This window comes from Strix uralensis, chromosome 30 (assembly GCF_047716275.1).
Source record: "Strix uralensis isolate ZFMK-TIS-50842 chromosome 30, bStrUra1, whole genome shotgun sequence".
NCBI classification, from domain to species: domain Eukaryota; kingdom Metazoa; phylum Chordata; class Aves; order Strigiformes; family Strigidae; genus Strix; species Strix uralensis.
Genome location: NC_134001.1, coordinates 426,095 through 448,062, shown reverse-complemented (window position 1 = coordinate 448,062; position 21,968 = coordinate 426,095). Strand labels below are relative to the sequence as shown.

General features: G+C 41.9%; 2 protein-coding genes across 2 annotated transcripts; one reads left to right on the top strand and one right to left on the bottom strand.

Annotated features, from left to right (window-relative positions):
• Positions 1-2,569: 2,569 nt before the first annotated feature.
• LOC141935919 (putative RNA-binding protein 46) lies at positions 2,570-9,029 on the top strand. Its single transcript, XM_074852604.1, has 3 exons — positions 2,570-2,651; positions 5,335-5,802; positions 7,180-9,029. Exons 1-3 carry the CDS (start codon positions 2,570-2,572, stop codon positions 7,989-7,991), a joined length of 1,362 nt encoding a protein of 453 aa, XP_074708705.1. The 3' UTR covers positions 7,992-9,029.
• Positions 9,030-13,334: 4,305 nt separating this feature from the next.
• Positions 13,335-21,316, bottom strand: LOC141935918 (kinesin-like protein KIF20B). Its single transcript, XM_074852603.1, has 7 exons — positions 20,506-21,316; positions 19,618-19,757; positions 18,873-19,023; positions 17,669-17,936; positions 17,010-17,094; positions 13,773-13,797; positions 13,335-13,463 (listed from the first exon to the last, which is right to left on the bottom strand). Exons 1-7 carry the CDS (start codon positions 20,572-20,574, stop codon positions 13,335-13,337), a joined length of 867 nt encoding a protein of 288 aa, XP_074708704.1. The 5' UTR covers positions 20,575-21,316.
• Between the last annotated feature and the right edge of the window lie 652 nt (positions 21,317-21,968).

The following is a 21,968-nucleotide window of genomic DNA, read 5'->3' as shown; positions in this document are numbered from 1 at the left end:
GTTTGAATGTCAGCAATAATTTCCCTAATGCCTGTCCAAAGAGGTTGGGGGATTCAGTAAACCCTTGGGGAAGTACTGTCCATCTGAGTTGTTGTTTCCTGGTATTAAATGGATCTTCCCATTCAAACGCAAAATAGTCTCTGCTCCCTTCGTCTAGGGGGCAGGACCAAAATGCATCTTTTAAATCAGTGACACTGTACCAAATATAGTCAGGGGATAGCTGGTTAAGTAGCATATAGGGGTTTGCTACCACAGGGAAACGAGCCACAGTTCGCTGATTCACAGCCCTTAAATCTTGCACCGATCTGTAAGATCCGTCCGATTTTAGAACTGGTAAAATAGGTGTGTTATGTGGAGACATGCAAGGTTCCGATGTGCCTTTACTTAGTAATTCGTCTATTATTGGTTCCAACCCCTCTCGGCCCTTTAGGGGAATGGGGTATTGTTTTATCCGAATTGGTGTCTCCGGATCAATTAAATTAATTTTAATAGATTTTATTTCAAGTTTTCCAGTCTCTCCTTTCGTATACCAGACCTTCGGATCTATTTGTTGTTCGTCTTTTTCTGTTAATGTACAAATTTTTATTTCTTTTTCTTGTACTATTATTTTTAATTTTAACTCCGTCATTAAATCTCTTCCCAGAAGGTTATTTTCAGCCTCTGGCAGCAACAGTAAATCCCCTATAACGATACGGGGTTGGGATTCTATTTCTACATCCCCGACACCTGGTACTTTAAATGGTTCCCCTTTAGCTCCTATTACTAGAGCAGTTTCTTTTTCCACTTTACATCCCCTCGGAATGTTTCTCACAGTTGATTTCTCGGCACCCACATCTACTAAAAACTCAAACTCCTCTCCCTGGGGACCTAATTTCAATTTCATCAAGGGCTCCTCTGATGTCTTTGTCCCCAGGAAATAGAGCCCCTGACACCCCTATTCTCCTTTAAACATCCTTTCATCCCGCTCTCGCTTTCTACAATTCCGTTGTAAATGTCCCTTCTTTCCACAATAATAGCAGGTTAATGTGTTTTCTCTAATTACCGTCCCTCTCTTTTCACCACCTAAAGCTCCAGGTGATTCATTAGAGCGAGATCTCGGAGGCTTCTCCTCTCTCCGCTGAGTTTCTCTGACTGCTGCAAGATCCGTGCTCCTGCCCTTAAGCCAAGGCCATTCACACACTCTGTTATCTCTCTGCCACATACACTGAAAGGTGTGTTCAACAGATCATGTAAAAATGCATATGCATATTTAAAAATGTGGAGTTATGATCTGCAAATATGGCACTGCATTTTCCCAAAATATGCATTTTTTTTAAAAAAAAAGTTTGGTTGGTTTTTGGGTTGTTTTGAACAAATTGGACAAATCAGGCAGAAGTTTCAAAGGCAGACAAACAGTTACATCATAACTAACAGCTTTTTCTAAAGTTTTGACAAGAAAGGTTCTCCGCAGGAGACAGAGCAAGGAGCACAAAGCTGGTAGGAAAAAACCACAAAATTTGGGAAGTACTAGTCTGAAATGACAAAGCATAAGGAGGCAAGGTGAAAAAAAATTACTATTGACAAGTTCAAAAAAGAACATAATTAAATATTTTACTTTGGCTTGAAGTTCAGAATAAATTATATTTAGGTGATTTTGTAATGAACTTCAAACTTTTTCCTTCATGGAAGCACCATCGAAGGGCCCGTAATTTACTTGTGAGCAAAATTTAACGGAATGGGGACATTTTTGCCTTCTCAGAGAACAGATTTTCATCTCTAAGCTGTACGCTAAGAACTACATGGTACGCAGGGAAGCTACATGCATCTGGAGCCACGCTGCCACGGCTTATCTAGGAAAAAGCCCAGCTCTGGTTCATAAAGCATCCAACAGCTTTATAAACATTTCTAACTACTTCAGCTGAGGTCGGACAGGACACGGCAAGTAACACAGTTTGCCAGCTACTACTGCCATCACTCACATCATGCCAGTCGGTTGCCCACCCAAAAACCCATAAACCAACAGTGCACCGTTTAGGGGCTCCAAAGACAAAAGCAACTGCACACCTTAATTAGGACAAAAGGGGAGGAGGCTCTGCTGGACAGTGTAGGGAAGTCACGACGTTAAGTAACGATGGTCATTTATTACCTCGGCAAACTTTTACCATCATCCTCAGTCTGGTAAATCATTCAACAGTGACTCTCACTAAGTAAATGCCACCTGCCATTCAAAAAGCCCCCCTTCTAATCTTAAAGCTGCCTACCAAATTAGCATTACAGCACAGCACTGCCAGCTGGGATTAAGTTATGACTCCTGCCTTAAACCAGACCTGGTCTGTGCCACGTTTGCCAATGAGCGACATGTATTTAACAGAGCAAACACGGAACAGCTAACCAAAAGCACCATTCCTCAAGTAGTTACCAACTGACCAGAGAGTTTCCTTGACCGGGTACTCGAGTCATCCTCTGCGGTCTAGAGAAGTGGTCTGTGCGGTGGGTGGGGAACTGGCTGACAGGCCGCACCCAGAGGGTGCTGGTAAATAGCTCCTTTTCAAACCGGCAACCTGTCACAAGTGGGGTCCCCCAGGGATCGATGTTGGGCCCAACGCTGCTTAAGATCTTCAGAAGTCATCTGGGTGATGGGATCAAGTGTGTCCTGATGCAGTTTGCTGACAGTACCAAACTGAGTGGGCAAGTGGACACTTGGGAAGGGAGAGCCACCCTGCAGGATGACCTGGATAGGCTGGAGGAGTGGGCTAACAAGAACCTCAGCAAGTTCAGCAAGGACAAGTGTAAGGTCTTGCACCCGGGAAAACGTAATCCAGGAGTGCAGCACAGGCTGGGATCTACCTGGCTGGGGAGCAGCTCTGTGGAAAGGGACCTGGGGAACCTGGCGGACAACAAGCTCAACATGAGTGAGCAGTGAGCTGCAGCGGCAAAGCAAGCCAACGGGATGCCGGGTTGCATCAACAAGGGCATCACCAGCAGAGATAAAGAAGTCATCATCCCACTCTACGTAGTGCTTGTCAGGCCACGCCTGGAATACTGTGTTCAGTTTTGGTCCTCACTACCCAAAAAAGACGTGGACGGGCTGGGGAGGGTCCAGAGGAGGGCCACAAAGGTCATCAAAGGACTGGGAAATCTGCCATGTGAGGAAAGGCTGAAAGAATTGGGTTTGCTCAGCCTTGAGAAAAGAAGGCTTAGGGGAGACCTTATCACCATGTTCCTGTATTTAAAGGGCGGCTACAAAGAAGATGGAGACTCCCTTTTTACAAGGAGTCACATGGAAAAGATGAGGGGTAATGGGTACAAGTTACCTGGGGAGATTCTGATTGGACATAAGAGGAAGATTTTTCACGACGAGAACAATCAGCCATTGGAATGATCTCCCCAGGGAAGCACTGGATTCCCCCACACTGGACACGGTGCTGGGCCATCTTGTCCAGACTGTGCTTTTGCCGAGAAAGGTTGGACCACATGATCCCTGAGGTCCTTTCCAACCTGGTATTCTATGATAGATTCTATGATCACTGGAGGACACATTAAACAAGGTTTTTTTGCAGCAGCAGCAGCTCAAGCAATCAAACTTCAATTAACATTACAGATCTCGCTAACAGCGGGAGGATTATAACTTTGCCATCTCAGACTTTCTTCCATGTAATTCTAATGACATCATTATGTCTGCAGCAATCTAAGCGGAGGACCCAAAGCAATGAAAATTCATTTTCTTAACCTTTTTGGTTTTTTACACTACACTCTTCAGATACATTCCCACAGGTGGCATAAACTGAACAAGAACTGTGACGTTGCCAACCGAAGTGGAAAACAAATACATGATTTTTTAGGGCAATTTTGAAGACAGATCAGCTGCTTGCTCTGGATAGCGTGCCAGTCAGAAGAACAAGATGGGAACAGGAAAACAGAACTGACAGTGAGACTGTCTCCTTTGGCAGCAACACAAGCTCACAGAAACCACATCTTAAACAAGCAAAATTCACACCGACACTCCTCATTTACAAACAGTCATTGTAACTTCTTACAAGCCGTCTCAAACAGTCAAGTCTCACCTGGCCTAGAAAACCATTTATAGTATGATGATACATGAAGATTTAAAGGAGAGGTGTATATCTATAACTAAGGTCAATGAACAGATTTATGGAATCTAGGGAATTTTATGGGATTTATGGAATACTGTAGGAGTCTGGGCCGCGCTGGGAGAAAGTTAGTGCAGACAGAAGAATGCAAGGACGAAGACAAGGCCAGCAAAATAAGGCTGGCAAAACCACACAAGATAGCAGATAAGTGAGAAACACCTGTGGTCAGCAAAAGCACACAAGTCTGAGCAAAACAGGGTATGAGATAAGGGAGTTTTGGCAAGTTTGGGGCTTTACGTGCTAATTGCAATTAACCAATGCAAATGCTTGTAGAGGCGCGTGAACAGCGCGTGTAGATGACCTGTAGCCTATTAGAAGATAGATGAGTGCGTGTACGGAACTGAGTAGAGTATAAATGTAACCAGAAAAGGAATAGAAAAAAACTAGAACAATAACTATAATAAAAGATGGACGACCTGATCATCACATTGGTGTTGCGTCGTTTCTGTTCCCGCACGGAGAAATAAGGACAAGAAATTTTCAGCCGTGAACTAGGGACTTACTTGTTCTGTGGATTATTTTTTTTTTTTAATTTCTTTTTTCCTACCGTCCAGCTCCAGCCCGTGAAAACTGAGGTCTGTTTCTAGAGGAAAAGTGTTCAGTGGTTTTGGCTATTGAAGAAAGGATGGCTCCATATCCTGCCTTCCTTAGGGAGTCCTGTTTTAGTGGATGAATGAAGAAGGTGGAAGCAAAATGTTTGGACCTTTTGAATGATGTCCAGGAAGAAAATAAATCTGCACGGGCACCCTGAGCAAAATTTCTTCAAATACGGTCAAGAAGTGCAGAGAAACATTTGCAACTTTAAAATGTTAGAATGGAAAATACAACTGCAGTTCTCTCTCAGTTATCACCTGTCAGTTGTATTAATAACTGACACAGAACTTCAAGGGGTGAAAAGCGATCGAAGCGTAGACTCTTACAGCAAACCTGTCAGTGCTTTAAATAATGCTGGGTTCAGTGGGTTGTCATACAGAGTCCCCTGAAAAAACCAGAAGATGGGATTAAAAGAAATACGAATTGTGGGCTCATGGCATTCTGTTATCCAAACATAGCAAAAATGAGAATTAAATAACATGATAATATGCTAGTTTTAAGTTCAGACTAAAAATAAATAAGTAACTCCCACCTCCACATTGGGGGGCGCAGGGGGGGAGCGCCTGTCTGGCATTTGTACTGAGACTGTTGTTGGATAATTTATTTTAAGGTTGGGCAGGTCCTCCACCACCTCGTGGATGTGAAGTTTTTGTGAGTAAGATTCCTCGGGATCTGTATGAAGATGAATTAGTTCCTGTTTTCGAGAGAGCTGGGAAGATCTATGAGTTCAGGCTGATGATGAGATTCAGCGGTGAGAATCGAGGCTGTGCTTTTGTGATGTACACTGCTGAAGAGGAAGCCCAGCTAGCCATCGAGATTCTTAATAATTACGAAATTCGTCCAGGGAGATTTATTGGTGTCTGCGTCAGCTCGAACAACTGCAGACTATTTATTGGAGGGATTCCAAAAGAAAAGAAGAAAGAAGAAATACTGCGTGAAATGAAAAAAGTTACAGAAGGAGTGGTAGATGTCACTGTTTGTCCAGATGCCACGGACAAAACTAAAACTCGTGGCTTTGCTTTTGTGCAATACGAATCTCACAGAGCAGCTGCAGTGGCTAGAAGAAGCCTAATCCCAGGTAAACCTATTTGGAAATCAATTGAGTTTTGGGGGAGTGTCTCTCTCCATTGTGTGGGGGCGTGGGGTGGTGGATCATCACGATTTTCCTTTCTTGAAGGGATTTTGAGAGTTCCAAAACTGCAGTAATGCCTTTCAGGTAAACTTTTTTGGTTCATGAATCAGGGTTTTGTGTTTGGGGTTTTTTTGTTGGGTTTTGTTTGGGTTTTTTTTTAAAGAAGCTGAAATTGAAGCAGTTCCGGGAATGAAAGAGCGCACATCTCTTTTTATAAACACAAGTTACTGTAATTTACACCAGGATATCTGTTTGCTGGGGCGCACATCCAGTTTTCATTAGCACGCACTAGTCCCTGCACATGAACTCTCTTAAAGCTGAGCTTAACAAATACCACGCTTGGAATGTGTCCCTTATTTCCTTTGAGTGTCATGAATGATGTTATTGATGTTTCGTATTTTAAAAACGTTTGAAAGTAGGTCTTTCATCTGTTACTAGAAAATAATTTTAAGAGTTTAACAAGTAGAAGATGACTTTTCTTTGCACCTCATTTTATACATTTTGAGGGTGGGAAAGTAAAAGGGATAAAATAGACAAAGAGGAGGGAATAGGTAAAGGTACAGTTAAAAAGGGGAATTCTAGAAGAGAAATTAAGTAGGGAAGAAATGAAACAACATGGTTGGAGAAGCAAAGTCGTTAAAATGGATAATACAGCCTTGGTGTTGCTGAAGTGAATGACAAACCTCCCTGTATTCATTAAGGCTGAGATGTAGGCAAGTCTTGCATTAACTGCTGATGGAGGGTTAGGAAGGAGCGTTCCGTAAGACTGATACAGGCCTTGGAAAGTAACGGGAGAAATACGGCCGGATCACGGAATGTAAAATAAACTGGCTGTGTGATATGGAAATGTTGGCTTGGAACGAGTCACAGGGTGGGATTTTTTTTCAGTTTGTGGGTTTGGTGTCTGCTGCAACATAGAGTAAGGCTTGCGCTAGTGCCTAGATATTTAGATGACTTTTTCCAGTTGTTGACCTCGCTTTTTAAAGTGGTAATATTATTAAAAAGTAAGTAAAACAATATGTTGCTTATGGTTGCTTTATATGTGCATGTCTATGCATGTCACAAAATCACAACGTCTGTGTTTCGACAGCTTATGGTGAACCCAAAGGGTAGAGATTTTGAATCTTTGAATTTTTTCGGAGTCTTATTTTCTTTAATAATGTCAAGTAGCAATATTTTGCATATTTTGCTTAAGCAGATGCAGGCAACAAACCCCAGTTTCGTGTGCCATGCATCATGTTTGCTTTTTATAGAGGTAGTTGCCAAGAATGATTTTGTTTTCCATGGCGTATTCCTTATTGATGTAACGCTCCTTTGCTGGAGGAGCACTCCAGCTCTGGGGTCATACCATTCGGGTAGACTGGGCACAGCCTGAGGAGGAAGCTGGTGAAAAAAGAAGGCAGAGAGTTAAAGAATTACGTGTAAGAAATTTGCTGAGATCTACTACAGAGGACACAATTAAAGCTGAATTCGACAAGTTCAAGCCAGGAGCAGTTAAACGTGTAAAGAAGCTGAGAGACTGTGCTTTTGTTCATTTTTTCCACCGTGAAGATGCAGTTGCTGCGATGTCTGCAATGAATGGAAAGTGCATTGATGGAGCTAGTATTGAGGTAGCGCTGGCAAAGCAAGGTAAGAAAGGAAGAGCTTGGAAGCAGCGTTTTAATGCTCAGCTGAGTCCTGGTTCTGAAAATCTCTTAGGGTTTCCTGACAAAGGAGCTGGTCATCAAAAATCCTTAGGGGAACCAGCAAGTCCTTCAGTTCGTCTTAATGGTCAGCGTAGTCCAGGCCCCTCTGAAGTTGAAGGGTGCACATACCCTTTTTTCCCAGGCACAAAGCTTACTCTAACTAGCAGGTATTCTTTAAAACCCGGTCACTTCAGTTCTGCAGTGATGCATCTGGATTATGTCTGCAATAAAAGTAACTGGACACCACCAGAATACTCCTTGTACTCAACCACAACTCAGGATGGGAAAATACTCCTGGTGTTCAAGGTGGTTATTGCCAGTATTGCAGATGGTTATTTCATGCCAGACAGACTCTGCGCGACAGTAGAAGGTGCAAAGGAATTGGCAGCACAGTTCACACTTCTACATCGACGTAAGTATAAATGCTTTCGATTAGTTCTGAAGAACTGAAGCTAGAAAAGCTACTTTACAATTGTTCTGTGTGTATATATTTCGGCACGTGTGTGAGAGCTTTGTATAAAGTGTAAGTTAGTCGACAGAAGAATTGTTTCTTGTATAGTCAGCTGAGTCTGAACCATCAGGTGAGAGCACTGAAGAACACTGTGGAAGCATCTCTACAGTGCAGTGCTGGGGTGATTTTTGCTTACGTTTCTCTGCCATAATGGTTCATAAGGAAGAACTAGATGACATGTTAATTGACTTAGGTATACGGTCATCTGCGTGTTGATGATGGTGCTGAAAATTTATTTGAAAGGCTGTCTGTGTTCTCGATTTATTATCAGTAGGGGAAACGGAAGTGGTGGATCCATATTCAGATAAATAAATAGGTTTGGGAGGCTGTTTTTATTCCTCTTTATAGACGTTCTTAAGGCTATAGCAGAGTATCATTACATGGCTCTACATGTACTGTCTTTGGGTAAAGAGTGCTGTCATTTTTTTTTTTAACCAGAAAATGGGAGAAAATAGAGATACAGTTATTCTTAATTACTTTCTAAGTGTAGATCTTCATTTTTATATATTCAGTTTCTTAAAATTAGAATGCAACTACTAGAAAACGGAGGGTTTTATATTATAAAAAGCTACGGTGAAATCTGTTCCTTTCGTAACTAAGAGTACAGATCAGTGCGGTTCTGACAGTGTTATCCCTGTTGCTCTCTAACGTGAAATATATAAATAATACAAAACGTAGCACTTCAGCCATCCAGTCCCCGGCCCAGCGTTTTTCAGAACATTCAGCACACAGCATTCAGAACACAGAACTGATTTCTAGTGCCAATTTTTCATTAGTAATTATAGTCATCATCTGATCAAACTTCATCCTCAAAGAAATAAGAATTTTGGCTCTTTGGGAGTTGGATTTGAAGGCTGTTACAGAGCCGTACCATAATGGTTGAAAACTCCTCGTACCTCCTGGGAAAGCTTCGTATAATTTATTCCACTTGTTCTTTTCAACAGTTTCTCTTCTGTTTAGCTCCTTTTCTGGCCTTTACATCCTGGTATATTTGAAGATGAGATAGGACTGATTGTTATAATTTTGCAAGTATTAGGAACCGTCCCATACTTTCTCTGATCTGCTGAGTAGTGCTCTTGTGGTTTTGTTGCAGGGATTCTTCCAGCAAGACTAGATCAGTAGATGCTGTATCATTCAAGGAATTCTTAGTAGTCTTTTGTGGGACAACATAAATACTCTTCTGTCATTACAAACAAATGTTTCTAATGAGTCCTAGAGCCAGAGGTTTGGTTGTTTTCTTTTTTTTTTCTTTTGGTGTAGAATTGTGTCTGTGAAGAATTACATTGGAGGTGATGGGCTTGTTCAGATAATACAAACTAATTTCTTGTCTAATTGTGTGTAGAAAGCTGGGGGGTTTTGGGTTGTGAGTTTTCTTGTCGTTTGGTTTCTGGGTTTGTTTGTTTTGTTCAGAAGTGGAGCAATGCCAGAGTCGTTTGGGAGGGAGTGTTTTGGGGTTTGGAGTGGTGGCAGGCAAGTTCTCTCCAAGTTTCTTCTAATCCCTGGGAAGTTCAAACACGTTGTGCTTCAATTAGTCTTGTTTCCATGTATTAAGACTGCTGTGTCTTTTCACATTCTAGTTTAGAATATCAGCCTTCTTGAGCCATGGACTTCCAGGTTTGAAAGGAGTGGCATTCTCTGTGGATAGTGGCTACTGCGTGTGGGGCGGGCAGTGTCTGAGGCATCAGCCTTGGTGATCCTGTAGAGTCAGCTCTGGACAGAAGCGCAGTGAGATCACACACTGCAGTAAATAGTCCTTTTCTGATTAGCTGTGCATGCGTACAGGGCCCAGGACTGCCTCCACATGATTTAAAGCTTGATTCTGCTTTGGGAATGTAAGGAGGAGAAATCAGAACAGGTGAAGAAGTGTTTCTTAAAATGCTTTTACTTCATAAAATTTGGGCCCAGCGAAACTAAATTTTCAGAGATATGGAAACAGAAATAGGAACTGAAAGGTTAAGTGGAGTCCTGTGTTAGTGATGACTCTTTCTGTTCCTGAGAAATGCCTGAAGAAAGACTTTTCTGTTCCCCTCTATTGCCGTCTCCCCCCCTCCCTTTTCTTCCTTCCTTGTTTTTTTTCCTCTCACCTATTCTAGTTTTGGTGGATTGCCAAAGCTGCTGCTGATAGAGAACTGTTAAAATGGCGCTGCCATCCTTCTCTTCCTCATACTGTTATTCAGCACTTGCTCTGAAGGTCTCTGGGGAGATTTTTCTTTTGGATGAGTTTGTAGCAGACTTATTTCAGGCTTGACTATGATGCCTTTTTTTTGCAATGCATATTTCCTCTTGATTAGAATCTTGCTGCTCCTTCGTTTTGATTTTGCATGCCCAAAAGGTCTTACAGGAAGGAGAATCTCCAAAATGCAAAGCCTTATCCGTTGTCTCCGCTTTAGCAGTGGTGTTTGGTTTGCATTAGTAGGTCACCTGCAGAAGGTGATACTTTCAGATGGTCAAAGAGATGAGAATTACTTATTTTTAATAAGAAAGTATCTGTGCCTGGTTTTGTACACGCTGTGGGTGGCATTTTAGTGGTTGAGTGTCTGTTCCCATTTTTTTCTAGTTATGAAAATTAGGGCCGTACCTTTATAACCTGTGTAATCCTGAACACAAACAGTAACAAGGATGCTAAACTCGAAATGATGGTGTGAGACTCTCCTTCTTTAAAGAAGGATGAAGACAGCTTCAGGTTCTATACTTGACCATGTGTTGCGGAGGCTTCTAAATAAGCAACCCACTACCAATTAACAAAAATAAATAAATTAATTTTTTTTAATTTAACCACCAATCAGCCCTCCGTGTATTACAGATCCGGATGTCCGCAAGAGGAGGACAGAATAACTTTCTAGGGTTTAACAATAACCCCAAAGACTTTACAAAACCCCACACCCCAGGGGTTTAACGGAAACCCCAAACGCAAACTTCACTTTGTGGGTTTAACGAGAACCCAAAACGTAAACAAAACCTCACACCCCAGGGGTTTAACGGGAACCCCAAACGCAAACTTCACTTTGTGGGTTTAACGAGAACCCAAAACGTAAACAAAACCTCACACCCCAGGGGTTTAACGGGAACCCCAAACGCAAACTTCACTTCGTGGGTTTAACGAGAACCCAAAACATAAACAAAACCTCACTACCTAGGGCTTAACGACAACCCAGAACGCGCTATCACTCACCTGGAAAATGAGGACTCTCAACCTCGAGGACCTGCTCAGGGCAGCGTCCCAACCCAAGGCACCTCGAGGAGTTTCCTTGGGCAGCGTCCTGACCCAAGGGGAGAGTCCTGACGGCAGCGTGCAGCTCCAGGGGACGAGCTCAAAATGGCTCCCCCAGGGGACTCCGTTTATACCCAGGCCGAATCTGACCTGTAGTCAATAGCGGCTCCCATTGGTCAAAAGGTCTCAGCTACCGCGAGACCCTGAAAACAAAGACAGCCAAAAGCTGCCACGTTTCAACAGCCAGGAAGCTCTGTTTTCACTGGGCGGATGCACCTGCCACACCATGCACACCTGCCCCTTTTGTGGCTTAAAGATAGCATTATCTAAAAATATTTTCTTTCCTATACGTTTTTGGGAAAGAATCACCAGAACAATTGAAAAACATTAGACGGAGAATGATTATTCACAGCTGTGGTCAAATCCAGAATGCAGATAAGTTGTTGAAAAATTAAGGAAGGATGTGTTGAGATTTTTATCTCTTCAATTATAGTTGCAAGTGCTATAGGGAAAACATTGTAAGGTGAATTTAAATTAACTATTTTAAAGCTTTCTAGCACTTCAGTGTACCATATGATTACAGTTCATGTGAATTCTTCCTTGGAATTCCCAAATCCCAGGTTGGTTTTTAAAAGCTGTCTCCCTAATGGCCTAGTGCTAGTGGTGCTGTCTTGTTATCTTTGAACTATAAAACTTTTTTCTTTCGGTGGCCTCTTTGGACTCTTGTTTCTGAGGATTTGGCCTCACACAGCGTGTGCAGAACCCTATTTCAAAGCAAACATGCATGGCTGACTTTGGAAAGATACACCTTCCGTGCTGATAAACACCCTCTTTTTGGTGTTGGCCTTGCCATGATAGTGAAACATAGTCGTAAGGAGCCTAGAATAGAATTTCTTTTCCCTCTCTAATCTACAGAAGTTGTTTATATTCCAACAGGACGTTGAAAGAAATGTCTGCAGCTGAAGAGGAGTTGCTGGATGTGACGGAGGATCCCTCCTCACTGAAGTGTCTGGTGGATGGTTTCGCATGTTGAATGATGCTGCATGGATGCAGGTGTTGTGTGGTTTGCGGGTGTTTTGCTGGTTCGTTTTGGTTTTTTTAATAAGCAGCAGTGATTTTGAGAAAAGTCTGTGTTTCTTCTTGGAAGCAATTTACTATAAGCATGAGTGTCCAAAGATGCCACAGGGAATAATTCCTTCTGGTAAGTAACTTAATTTTTTTGGCCACTTAATTTTTGATGATGTGTATAGGTATTTTTCTTTTTAAAGCAGATAGCAGACTGAGGTAAGTGAATGAGAAGGGGCTGCTCTGACAGAATTTTCAAATGGCACTGTTAGGATTAATAATCTCAAAGCCCTCTGGCTTTTTTTTGGTGATATGTATTTACTTTCACATAACAGAATTCTTGGTTATTACTGCATACAGTAGTCCTGAGCAGACAGCAGTACAACAATTAACCACTTGGTGACACCTGAATATTTTGAAAAAGGTGCCTGGAGGAAATACAGAAAGCTGTGATTTCCCTAAAAGATAAGCTATGTTTTAATATTACTAGATAAACCATGAACCTATCAAGGGAGTGAAAAGAATCAGATTTGTTTAAATATATGGAAAGTGCATGTCTAGATGTCCGTTTGTGAGAAGGGGAGCAGAGCTACATGTTGACGTTCCAGAAGAGGAATGACTGGGGGGGTGGGATCCAGACTAGGAAAAGCCTGAATGCCCCACAGAAGAAACTAATACCTTCTTCATTTAGTTTGAATCTCATCTCCACACAAATAAGTCTGTGTCTTTAGAAGTTACACAGCACCCTAGTGTTGTTTGCAAAACGGCGCTCGGCTGTTAGATGTGGTGTCCAGTTAGAAGAACGTGTCAGACTTCCTACTCTCGCGGGTCCTGGAGGCTGACTGGATGTGAGGCAGCTCCGATTTGGACTGTATGGTTGGGCTAATTAGCACAGACTCTATATTCCACCCCTGGTCCAGAGGCAGTGTTAGTGCAGAGTCGATGCCAAAATAGGAGGCATTCTTTATAATTCAGGTCCTTTGCATCAGTAACGCAGCTTTACAGCTTATGGAATCAAGCTGGCGCATTCAGATGACTTCAGAGCGCGGGAAGAAGAGAACTCGAAGTGGCATCGATGTGTGCTGAATTGGAGACCTTCCACCTCCCTTCCTTTAGTAAGAGTAAACATCTGAAGCTTGGAAAAGCAGAACATTCTTCTGAGAATGTTTGGGTTTGGGCTCTTTGGTTTGGTTTGGTTTGGTTTGGGTTACTACTGGTGGAATTCCACTGGTTTAAGGAAATACCAGAAGATGTCAGAACCTCTTTCTAGTCGTTAAGATAACACCCTCTGTAGCAAAGGCTGAGTCCTGGGCAGTTTTGTCCCTGCTGAGCGTGACTTAAGGGTGATGGGGAGGAAAGAGGTTTCGGTAAAGTTTCCTCGGTTTTGGGGATCTGCCCTGTTTTAAACTTGTATTCCACAACAGGGTATTCTTTGTCCACTCACACACGCTATTCCATGCGGCATCTCACTAAGACACAAGTTAAGAAATGAATTTTTAGGTAGAAGAGAGTATTTAAAAGCATTTAACAGAAAGTATTTAAAAGAAAATAGGCGGATAAATCTCCGAATCAAGGAAAAACATTTTGATAACTAACTGTAGCATCTAAGTTCCAGTTTAATTCCAGTTCACCGCATGGAATGTGTATAGTGAACAGTACTGAAGCAGGTGGAGCAGGCATTCTATCTTACTGCTATGAATTCGCTCCTTTAAGCTTCTTAAATACTGCATACAGTAGCAATTTACAAGTCAAGGATAAAACTTCTATAAACTAGTTCAAGAGTCTGTACGCAGCATCTTGGAAGAAATTTATCCGTAGACTGCTGTCTTAGATTTTGGACGGTAAACTTGAAGTTCAAGCAAAATGCTTTTATTTTACTGTTTTATTGTAGGGTTTTTCTTCACTTCAACACTGCCTCGGTTTGCTTTATCAAAATTAACTATATTGCTGTTGGAACAAGCAGCAGCCTGGTACAAAATGTCAGATGTTTAAGGAAATACAGAAATTGCTGGCTTTGTTTAGCAAATACAGATGACAACTGGTGATTGGTGTGTTTGGGGTTTTTTAGTGATTTTTAGAAAGGCTCAGAATGTAGTGTAAGATGTTCCTTAATCGTATGAATTTAGAAGTCTTAAATATTTATCAGATGACTTACACATAACGGTTTTTATCACAGCCCCAAGCAAGCATATATAACTTTGCTGTCCCTGAGTGCAGCACAGTGGGACAGTAGAGGTGAGTAAACCTCCTGGGATTGTGTTTGGTGCAGGTTTTACCCCTCAAAGGCATTGTCTCAGCGGCACTGTTTGGGCTGTTCGTTAGAGAAGTTGGTCTCAAGGTTATTTCCCCACATACACACGCCTCTGAGAAGGCTTGTGAAAAAATTCTGTCCAGATTTGGTTGGTTTTTTGGTATTTTTGTGTTGTTTTGTTTTTCCAAGACCACCATAGCTATGCTGCTGCTGCTGGATCACCCAGGCTGATGTTCCTGTGCATTGTGCAGCACAAAGGAAGGTTATGGTTTTTACTCCTAAAATGACTGAGGCGTATTTCAGTCATTCAGTCATTTCTGAATTACTTGCATCTCCAGCTCGGGTTTAAATTGATGTTGAGAAATGGAGTAGTTACTACACCAGTGACCTGGAATACTTCTTTGGGTAGTTGGTTTTATGTAAAAAGGAGAGACTGATGTCTCCTCCGATTTGCAAAAAGTCTTCCTTTTAACTACAATTTTATGCTACAATTTTTTTCAAATATGCTATTGTCGATGAATTTATGTGTGAATGTCACTTCTGAGGCCTCTTTAATTTTTTAAAAATAGAGATTATCATCTTCTCTGAGTGTTGGGAGGTTGGTTCTTTAAAGCTTGTAAGACAGTTTGGAAATAGCATTAAATACCTGCTCAGTGCTGACTTTACTGCTGGAAACTTCTAATCTGAGTCTCGCGGGGTTTGTCCTGAAGATTCAGTTATTTTTCAGTTGCTGCTGCTTACAGACAGGGTGTATAAATTTGTAAATCTGGGCCTGTGTAGGAGAACGTGGAGAAAACAAAGAAATGTTGGACTGTGGTTATCCGTGAAATGACTTGACTGACTTCAGCAGAGTCAGTCACTTCAAAACAGGACTGAGTTCAGTGCCCTTTTCTGGTCCAGTGGCGAATGACAGTGAACTTCCAACAGTAGAGTTGGGTTTTGTTTATGCAGCGTGTGTGTGGCAGAACTTGTACTTAGTCCATAGTGCATTTGGATCTGAAGTGTTCAATATGCAATATGCAAGACTGCTGCTGTGATCTGTGTGATGTGTTGAGTTGTTTTACAGAACTCGGAACAGTGGTCTAATATGCACATTCAAGCTGTTGCCTTTAATATTTTGTGTTCAGTGGAGGTGAAGCAAAGGGTCATCGGTGTAAAGTTTGGTTAAAAGGAGAGAGAGGCTGAGCAAATACTTAGGTTCGGTACTGAAGAATGGCTTTTAAAAGCATAAGGCTTTAGGAAAAAAAACCCTGAGATTAAGTTTTGGGTTTTTTTTTTACTAGGTCCTTTCTGATCTTGCTTGAACTGTTGACTAAGTTCCTTAATGATTTGAGTTAGTATTAGGGGCGCAGAGGACAGGGCAGAACGCGGCATTGGCATGACACCGACTGCTTTCACTGCAACATTATCTTAAGTTCCTTAATAGTTCAGTCCATCTTGGACTAGATGATGCAGTGTGCTTGCTGAAATCAAGCGTCTCTTTCCTCTCCCATTCCCCCTCTTTTTCTGCAGCCACTATATGCCCTTGGCTTGAATTGCCCTGAAGAAGAAAACATTGGAATTTCCTGCTTCGGATCTTGCCACAAAAGAAAAGAAGACCACCACGTGGATAACATGAATTTCCATTATAGTATTCATATTATTGCTCTGCCTTAAAAAGTCGTGTGCGTGGTGGTAGTAGGTGGAACACACTGATTTTTGTTGCCAATTTACACAACCACTGTCCTTCTCACATAACTTCTAACTTCAATTAGATTTGACCTTTTGCTGCAGCAAAACCTCCTTTCCCTCCTCTTCCATTCAGGCAAAAATAAACCAGACAGTGACATAATCCCTCTCTTCCCGCTGCTAGAGTCCTCCCAGTTTGAGTGTTTTGGGTTTTTTTTCTTTAGAGTGGCTCTTCATAGTCTCATGGACAGTCCTCCAATAATAACTCCAGATCACTGCTTCCAAAAGTCCTGTTTTCCACACACACCCCCACACACCTTCTGCTGTAACTTCAGTTTCAATGCCAACTTCACCTGCTGCCATTTCAAGAAAGCAGCAATTACTTACAGAAAATGTCAATTGTCCAAAACAGTCAAGTCCATTATAAGCACAGATTTAGATTTTTTTGTAAACAGAAAATTGAGATGTCTTAGACTTACAGAGTCTTTTATGGTTTCTTCTAAACGGGATATCAAATCTTGCAGTCTCATGGTAACATCATCTTTTTGCTCCACGATGTCCATTAGTTCTTGAATCCTTTTATTCTGCGTATTCCTTTTCTTAGAAAAGAAAGTAGTTCAGTCAATGTTCAATTCTTGAACTATACGATGCATTTAGAAGCAAGATCAGTTAAGCTAAGCTTGATATAAAAAAAAGCTAGAAACGTACCACAACAGCATTTTAAGCTACTGAAGTTTTGTATTAAAGCAAGTAATTCTGCACAAGGGTTTTTTTGAGAAAGTCCCCTCAGCTGGTTCTTTAAGCTGCTCAGCAGACTCGTCCGATTTAATCATCTGCATTTCCAAGTCTGTGACAGGAAGAGAAGCCTGCAGCAAACAAGCAGCCATTACACAGTTTACTCAGGAATCCATTTTTCCAGATCTTCTGGTACTTTAGGAGCTTTTGAATAGACTCATTTCTTTTTGTGTTGGCTTCTACTTGCAGGACACATTTCAAAAGTTCAGGTTTTTTGGATAGAATTGGGCCCTGCAACCCGTATAAAATATAGATCACGTCAAGAGACTTCTGCTGAAATCGCACTATGAGGTATTGCTGCTTTTGTCTATGAATGGTCCACAGAATACCTGAAACCACTGCGTCAGCACAATGTGAAGGGCTGGATCACAACATAACCATGAAATCACGAATAAATAATGTTGACGTGTTGCCCCACAGTTCAGAAGTCTTCAAGTGACAGTTTTAAGTTTTGTCTTAAAAATGAAATAATCAAGGCCTGTGGGATTGTTCAGCCTGAACATACACCAAACAATTGATTATCACCTCTATGCACACGATTTGGTTCCAAAATCCTGCTCAGATGGATTATTTCTATTTTACAGTGTCATTTCTTTTTGCTTTCTCAGCACACACCCCCAGCTCACCTTTGGGTTTCTGTGTCAGCTGCTCTTCAGTTTTGATTAGTTCATCGGTTTTCTTTGTCAGCTTTTCTTTGGTCTGAGTTAGTGCAGTGGTAGTTTTGCTCAGCTGCTTTTCAAGCCAACCTGTAGCTTCCTGGGGGTCCTCTAGAGACACCACGTGTCTGTGTGTTTCTTCTGCCTGCTTTTCGATATCAACGACATCATCCTGCAGAGAATCAGTAACGCCCTCACGATCAATGTAGGTGCCTGGCCCTATGCCATACTCTTCATTCTGGAAGATAATTTATATCCATTTAGAAATAGCAAATAATGACACAATACCCATTATTTCTACTGAAAATCTGGAAGACCATTATGTCCTCAAACACCTAAGTACAGTTAATTCTGACTTCAAAGCCATCTTGTGGGTTCACAGGCAATTTGATGGCCACTTTCTGTCTACCTTCACACAGAAGTCTCCAGCATCCAGTAACAGCTACTTTAGTTTTAAAGCATTTAATGGCCCACCATCACATTCCCTTTTATATCACCACTAAAGCATCCCCTCCAAATTTAATATAAAAGCTAGCATTTTTACCCGATGAGAACACCGAATGAACACAGCAAGCAAACAGCTTTAGAAGGAATACATCCGAAAGTTTCAAATATCAGTAGAAGGTTGGGAGGTCAAATAACTTTGCGGGAACTTATCAAATTAAGTTGTATTTAAAACATTGACTTTATATCTTTCCTCCTTGTTTAAAAACAAAGGGTTGTTTCAAACTCACAAGAACCAGCCTCAACCTAAGAGCTCAGTTATGCTTAAGTGTATATACAGTTGTCATTGCTCCAGCTGTAGCCACAACAGCCTTAAGAGGGAAAAAGTCTCTGGCACCACTCCAGTACAGCGCATATATGGGGCCTAAGAATTCAGCTTCAAATGCCTTAAACAGGCACTTAATGCAACAGTTTATAGCATAACTGCAGCTTTTCCCCCGGCTTCTCTGTACACAGTAACTTTGTGTTGCAGAAACGCAGAAAACCCCAAAGATTCCTAAATGCATCTCCGAGGCACAGCAGCTACTCCTATTGAACACGCCAATGTACCTTGCTGAGGACACAGTCACACAGCATGCCATTCCTTGGGACCGCTCTGCTCCTTCTGGAGACGTCCCATCACCACAACAGGTGGTTAGTGGAAGGGATGGCAGCAGGGGGATAAACGTACCAGAGGTCCAGCTTGTTCGCTGCAAGGCTGATCCTTTAGTTTATTTTCTTCCTCCACGTCTCCAAGATAACCATCTACAAGTTCCCTGAAGATCTCCAGGCGCGTGTCAGCATCTTCTTCAAGCCGTTCTCGTTCGTAAGAAAGGCACTCACTAGAGTAGGGAAACAAGTCAGATACAAGCTAGCTAGCAGGAGCTGCTAAGAAGTTATTAGTACAGCTGCTATAAACAAAGATGGGTTTTTCTTTATTCTGGCACAATAGAACAATACACAAATGGTGTTGCTACACCAAAGCAGAAGTGTATTTCCTGCACACACACTCCTGAAGAATGAGGGGGAGACATACACACACAGGTTATGGCTGACACTTAACTACAAGCATTGTTTCTAAGCTTCTGGAGCCAGAACACCCATCCGAAGTACCACTAAGGCTGCAGGAACCAAAGGATTTGCAAGTGTCACTCTTTCTACAGACATCCTATCAAAGCTCCTCTGTCAGGGAGAGCTCTGCAGGAACACTGCTGACAGATTACACACCCCCCTCCATCCCCCCCAGATCAAAGCCTTTCCTACACAGTATTTTTCCTGAACTCATAGTCCAAACACAAACTGATCTATTACCAGAGGCAGGAAGTCTGGCAGAAGAGTGTGGCCTCTTATAGCCAAGGGACAGATTTAAGAAATAAGTGAATTGAATTTCTTTTTTTTTAATCAGTAACATTAAAAACCACTCAAAGCTAACTTACTTGAAATATATTTCCTGCTCAGCAAAATATTGGGCAAATTCCTGCGTCACCTCTGCACGAATTTGTAGCTCCAGCAGTAACTTCTTCTTCTTTTCAGCAAGAAGTTTGTTCTTCAACTCTTCTGTGAGACTCAGCAGCATCTGGAATTACCATTAGGATTAAGTTTTTCATAAAGAAATGGTTTCCCAGAAGTGAGATTTTCCTCATTCCTCAAACACTACAACACCACTTTACTCGTCCACCTGACAAAAGCCCTTCCACTTCTTTCATTAGCTGATTCATAAACAGAAGATTTGTGAGGAGCTCAGAAGATCTCTTTGGTCCTAACGCAGCAGTTTATAAGTTTGCACAGAGCAGGCATTTGTAAAGAACATCCATTTGATGACCAGAATTGCTGAAGTTGTCTTAAACAGGCTTAAGCTCCACAGGATTTGGCTCTTGTTTTCCAGAGGCTCATTTTGGGGGCAATATTAATGAAACCTCCACAAACCAGTTTCTAGTCCTCCGTTCCCTCCTCGTCTTCCCTAGAAGCGACTACATTTGCTTAAGGAACAGTTTTCAGCGTTTCCTTGTGCAGAGAATACAGAGGAACAGTCTGTATTGCTAAAAGCAGGTAATACTTGCTGTGCATTGACCATGGGCTCCAAAGGGAGAGAAAGCCCAATCTGCAATTCTTACTGCTTAGTCTGTATTTAGACACATTATAGAGTTTGCCCACAACAGGCACCACACCATGAGTAATCCCACTTTTAGTTCTTAATGCTGGATTTAGATAGAATAAGGGTGATCAGGAAAAAAGAAAAAAGGTGGGAGATGGGGAAAACCAGAATAAGACCTTGCTTCAAGACTCCGTGCTACGCTAATTCTTAACACAGCCCTGGCACATACCATGTACTCTTTTTTCCCAATAAGAACTGTATTTTCTAGGTATTTCTGCACTGCTTCTTCTCTTGACATATGCTGTTCCTCCCCGTCATTGTCATCTTCGATCACATCTGAAGTGCTCAGGCTTGGACAATAATCCCAAGCCAGAGTTGACCTATAGATGAATCCTGTATGTTTTATAATTGACAAACGTTGTATCAATAGGTATTGTACTAAAATTATAACAAACCACCTGTCCGGATGTAACAGGTGGGAATATTGAAACCTGAACAATAAGTCTTGAACCGAAATTACTAACTCCGTATGTAGTCAGTAGTGAGATATGTATAGAAAATGTGACTTAAACATCACAAAACATGTATCCTTCTTTGTGTGTGTAAACAAGGTAACAGGGCCACAGAGACAGTTGTCTGGCCCTGTGACCCGGTGTGTGACCTTGCTCATAAATCACCTAGATAAGCTGGGAAAAATCCCTTAGTTTTTTCCCTGAGCCCTGGCCAGGCTCTGGGAAAATCTAACGTGAGACTGACTCCAGATATTTCCGCTCAAAACAAAGGTGCCAGCTCTTCTGGCTTACTGATTTCAGGTATATAAGGCTGGGCCCGCTCACAGCGACTCTGGAAGCCTCACCTACGGGTGGACGCCCCGCGTAGGATTTCCCACTTGCAGGGAAAGGTTCTCCAAATCCTCGCTGTAACCGGGGCTGCCCAGCGCCTGCGGGGCTGGATGATGGTAACGTATGCAAGTGGTGATGGGTCTTTCTTAACCACTACTCTCTCTCTCAGGTAGTAATGATTTGATGCATTACCCTGGATTTTCCTATTTGTTTAAGCGTGCTGCTCTGTCTTTTCTTACTGTATGTTTTCTGTATTATTCTGATATATTATTTAGTTATTTCTAGTAAATACACCTGCTCTTTTCACTCTGGTGTCTGCGTTTAATTGATATCCCTGATCAGCAAAACAACATCTTCTAAGCTCCTGTCCCATGGGGCAGTAACTCTTTTCCTTGAGATGGGCATTTTAGTGTGACTAAGTAGTGAGGATGTTGTTGCTGATTTCTGGCCAAACGACTGGTCCTGGACAAGAACAGATGTGTCCATAGCTAAAACCTACCCAGAAAACAAAGAATAAAGTCTTCAGTACTTTTTAATCCTCTACTGGCACTTCCAAGACAGACCTGTTGCACTTCCCTAGAGGTCTCTGAGCACAGCACTCCCCCAGTCTATCCTCAGGATGGTTTGGGGAACTCCAGGTGTAGTTTACACATTATTCTTAACCTGGTGAATCTAGAGAGTCTGGAAATTTTTTCTTATTGGTGTTTTGCTAATTCAGGATTCCGTATCTTAGGGCTTCCTAGGTCACCTCTCAGAAACAGAGGGAAATGTAGAACACTTGTTCACTTAAGAAATTAAGTGAACAGGCTGTATCCCAGTTGAAATAAAGCCTAGGTTTTAGGAAGAGAAG

Bases quoted from the DNA above. Each gene is read 5' to 3' on its own strand.
- LOC141935919 (XM_074852604.1), top strand. From the start codon at position 2,570: ATGTTGGGCCCAACGCTGCTTAAGATCTTCAGAAGTCATCTGGGTGAT. The intron at 2,652-5,334 runs GTACCAAACTGA...ATTTATTTTAAG, and splicing joins CCTGATGCAGTTTGCTGACA to GTTGGGCAGGTCCTCCACCA. The intron at 5,803-7,179 runs GTAAACCTATTT...CCTTTGCTGGAG, and splicing joins TAGAAGAAGCCTAATCCCAG to GAGCACTCCAGCTCTGGGGT.
- LOC141935918 (XM_074852603.1), bottom strand. From the start codon at position 20,574: ATGTCAAGAGAAGAAGCAGTGCAGAAATACCTAGAAAATACAGTTCTT. The intron at 19,758-20,505 runs GTATGTGCCAGG...TGGTAATTCCAG, and splicing joins TTGGGAAAAAAGAGTACATG to ATGCTGCTGAGTCTCACAGA. The intron at 17,095-17,668 runs GTGAGCTGGGGG...TTCCTGTCACAG, and splicing joins GCTGACACAGAAACCCAAAG to ACTTGGAAATGCAGATGATT.